Raw genomic sequence first — 3,868 nt, forward strand, 5'->3', positions numbered from 1 at the left:
TTCTTCAGGTAGCACGATCTCGGTGCAGGAGGTAGATGATGACATCATCCACCCCAATGCTAGACTGATAGGCTTTTGCAGTTGATTCAATGGAGACCTAACCGGGGCTGAAGATGCTTCAGTACTAGCCTGTCGAGGGTCTTCTTCAGATGTGAGGTCAGTGCTACTAGCTTGTAGTTGCTGAGGTCTTTTGGACGTGTGATCTGTGGTAATGGTACCACACAGGTACTGAGTATAGGCAGCCTAGTAACGTGGTACCGGAAGATAGATGTTGATGGGGGAGAAAATGTCTGTTAATCTGTGTTATCTTCAGGACTGGTGGTAGATTCAACTAAAGAAATTGAAATAAATTATGTCCTTTGTTATACACAGCTAGTAACAAAGTGCCAAAAGCTATAATTTAAAATAGGTTCTTTGCTAAGTTCTCTGTTAGGAGTAGACACGACTGATTCATCACTTGAGTTTTGTTCCTTTTTTTTTATGCATGAATCATTGCAGGAATGAAAATGAGTAAAAAAGCCACCAATCTCCATATTAAAACTTAGAGCTTAAAAGCCCTTGAAAAGGCTAGGAAAGTACTGCTATTTAAAAATTAGCGGACGGTCTGGCACATTGGAAGCAAGGTTTGGAATAAACGTTTTAAACAGTATTTTTAAACAGTATTAAACAAATACATTCATACCATGTGCGTGTGCATATCGGCTCTCATGTCCATCAGGACGTCTACATGTTTTTTGAGAAAATCTTTATATATTTTACCCATGTTGCTTATTTCCTGTTGAACTACGGAAAATGCTTTGTCATTGCACGTGACTATCTCCCAGCAGGTCACATTAAACATTAAAGTGGATGATGAGTTTTCTACGAATCAGGAGGAGAAAAAAATGCAACTTCATCCTGTGAGTCACAGCTGGTACAGACGCCCCGGCTCAGTGATTGGTGGAAACATACGTCACATCTTGCACGAGCACTTCCGGTGGAGTATAAATACAGGGACCCGCGAGTGTGCCGTTTCACACCAGGGGAGAAATCTTTGAGGAGTTTTTGCTTCAACAGTGTTTGAACGGAACTTCTTGACTTCGTCCCGCTTTGTATTTCAGCTACTCTGCACTTCGGAAGAAAAATCCTTTTCTACTTGAACACTACACATAAAGTCGACGTGAAGCTTTATTTTTGCACCGTTTTTGTTAATAAAAAGCACAAGAAACGCCAGCCGAAATGGAGTCCCAAGTGCGCCAGAACTACCACCGCGACTGCGAGGCCGCCATCAACCGGATGGTGAACATGGAGCTGTTTGCGTCTTACACCTACACTTCTATGGTGAGAACACGTCATGTGATGCTGATGTCTGTAATAACCTTAGTCTCAAGCTATATTAGCTTAATGCTAGACAAAGAGAACGGAGTAGAGTCGTTAAATGTAAAGTCCGGTATGTTGTTGCTAATTTCAGTAATGCATGATTTCAGTCGCAGCTCGTTTGTTGGTTGTTTATCACAGTTGGGCAGGTTGCCAGATGCGGAGTGTATTTTCACCCCAAACACATCACCGAAAAACCCAAATGCTGCGTCGTGCTTCGTTTGGCTTTTCTTTAGTCTCGAGTTCAGCAGTTACCTCGGTCTAAACCAGCTGAACTGTCCATCATGAATCATGTCTGTCTCCATAACTGTTTGTCACGATGCTGTATTTGCAGAAGAATTGGTGCTGTGTACTAATAACCTGTGTCTGATTTGTCAGGCCTTCTACTTTGACCGTGATGATGTGGCCCTGCCAGGCTTCTCCCACTTCTTCAAGGAGAACAGCCATGAGGAGAGGGAGCACGCTGACAAGCTGCTGTCCTTCCAGAACAAGAGAGGAGGTCGCGTCTTACTCCAGGACATCAAGGTGTGTACAAACTGAACCAGTCCTGCTGTGACATACCTGACTGTGTCTCTAACACAGAAACTGGGATTAATGAGCAGTGTTATGACACTTGTTCTCTTGTTGTTAGCGTTAGTGTGTAATGTGTATACAGAGCTTAAAACAAGTGTTCAGTCTCTAACAGAATTGTTTGTTGTGCAGAAACCAGAGCGTGACGAGTGGGGCAGCGGGCTGGAGGCCATGCAGTGTGCTCTGCAGCTGGAGAAGAATGTCAACCAGGCTCTGCTGGACCTGCACAAGCTGGCTTCTCAGCATAATGACCCTCATGTAAGTGGGAGTTGGAGGGAAGAGTTTGGGGTTAAAGACTGAACTAGTTCATGCTGTGTATGTTTGACAAATCATCAAATGTTAACTGTAGTTTGTTTTCCCAGCTGTGTGACTTCCTGGAGAGCCACTACCTGGATGAGCAGGTGAAGTCCATCAAGAAGCTGGGTGACCACATCACTAACCTCACCCGCATGGATGCCCACAACAACAAGATGGCAGAGTACCTGTTTGACAAGCACACTCTGGGTGACAAGAGCTAAATGCTGAGATGTAGAAGTGAGCCTGGAGTCAGCATGTTAACAACACAGGCTTTGAAGTAAACTCACTTCTGCTCCAGCTGATTTCTTTCCTGATTTCCTTACTTTAAAGCTGGCATCAGTTCTTGTATGTTGTGGTGTTTGTGTGAAATGTCACATGGAGCGATGGATGTTATCAGGGTATGGCTCTGCTTCTAAGCTGTCTGACATTTGGAAATGTTTCTGATCTGTTCATCTGAATAAACATTTTGAGCTGGATCTTTGGTCTGTCTGCATCTGTGACTCATTTTACTGATTAGTTCAAGCAGTCCAAAAACTAAATCACAACTTCATTACTGACTTTGTCAGATTAAAGATGATCTCAGTTCTTTCAGTTAATATTTCTACTTATTGGCACCAAATACAAACGAGGCCATATCAGATGTAAATATTACTGGACTTGCAGGACATCGCTATGGCAGCTTCAACAAGCACCACACATCCGAAATGGCAAAAGTATATTACTTCATGTTAAGATCTAAATATAACAGCCAATAACTAACATGAAAATATGGAATAAAGTGGACATGTGATCGAATGCTTTACTATGATGAATCTTTGGTGGGTGTTCCTTTTTGGTACAAATCTGTTTGCCTTGTTATGGATATTACTGTAATGCACCATCGCCATCTACTGGAGATATTCGGTTTCTGTTAACATCTTTAAAGCAGGTAAAATTAAAAAAAAAAAAAAAGAACTAAAGGTGTTTTACATTACAGCCTGCATTTTTTTTTTTTACCTTATGCCTTTCAAGTTCAACTTTATTGTCACTTCAACCATATACAGTTTAAAAATACACAGTGAGGTGAAACAACGTTCCTCCAGGAACCAAGGTGCTACAAGACAAGTTAGTGCAAAAAAAAAAAAAAAAATATATAATATATCTAGTAATAATATTGTGCAAAAGAGCATTTACAGGTTGGTGTGTGCGATGGTTTGGTGGTGTAGGTCAGTGTGTTTGCGCTTGTGTTGGTTAGTCAGTCCAGTCTCAATGTTTTGAGGTATTTGAGTTAAGCTGAGTGATAATGTTAGTGTATGTGTGTGTGTGCGTGTTTATCAGTCAGTCCCTTTTTGCTGAGGAGACGGGTGGCTTGTGGAAAAAAGCTGTTGCACAGTCTGGATGTGCGTGCCCGAATGCTTCGGTACCTTTTTCCAGATGGCAGGAGTGTAAAGAGTGTGTGAGAGGGGTGTGTCCGATCAGCCACAATGCTGGTGGCTTTGCGAATGCAGCGTGTGGTGTAGATGTCCTCAATAGAGGGTAGAGAGACCCCGATGATCTTCTCTGCTGTTCCCACTATCCGCTGTAGGGTCTTGCGGTCTGATATGGCACAGCTCCCAAACCAGACAGTGATGCAGCCGCTCAGGATGCTCTCAATAGTTCCTCTATA

The 3,868-nt window shown here is 42.6% G+C and overlaps 1 protein-coding gene across 1 annotated transcript; it reads left to right on the top strand.

Moving 5' to 3' along the window:
- The first annotated feature begins 992 nt into the window (after window positions 1-992).
- LOC147331810 (ferritin, middle subunit) lies at window positions 993-2,699 on the top strand. The gene is made up of 4 exons (XM_086288080.1): window positions 993-1,320; window positions 1,735-1,881; window positions 2,059-2,184; window positions 2,289-2,699. The coding sequence occupies exons 1-4, from the start codon at window positions 1,219-1,221 to the stop codon at window positions 2,442-2,444; spliced, it is 531 nt and encodes a 176-aa protein (XP_086144206.1). The 5' UTR covers window positions 993-1,218; the 3' UTR covers window positions 2,445-2,699.
- The last annotated feature ends 1,169 nt before the right edge of the window (window positions 2,700-3,868 follow it).

This window comes from Aulonocara sp. 'chitande type north' Nkhata Bay, linkage group LG4, assembly GCF_057382095.1.
Source record: "Aulonocara sp. 'chitande type north' Nkhata Bay isolate Kocher_YH1m ecotype deep benthic linkage group LG4, A_spYH_male_GT1.1, whole genome shotgun sequence".
Lineage (NCBI taxonomy): Eukaryota > Metazoa > Chordata > Actinopteri > Cichliformes > Cichlidae > Aulonocara > Aulonocara sp. 'chitande type north' Nkhata Bay.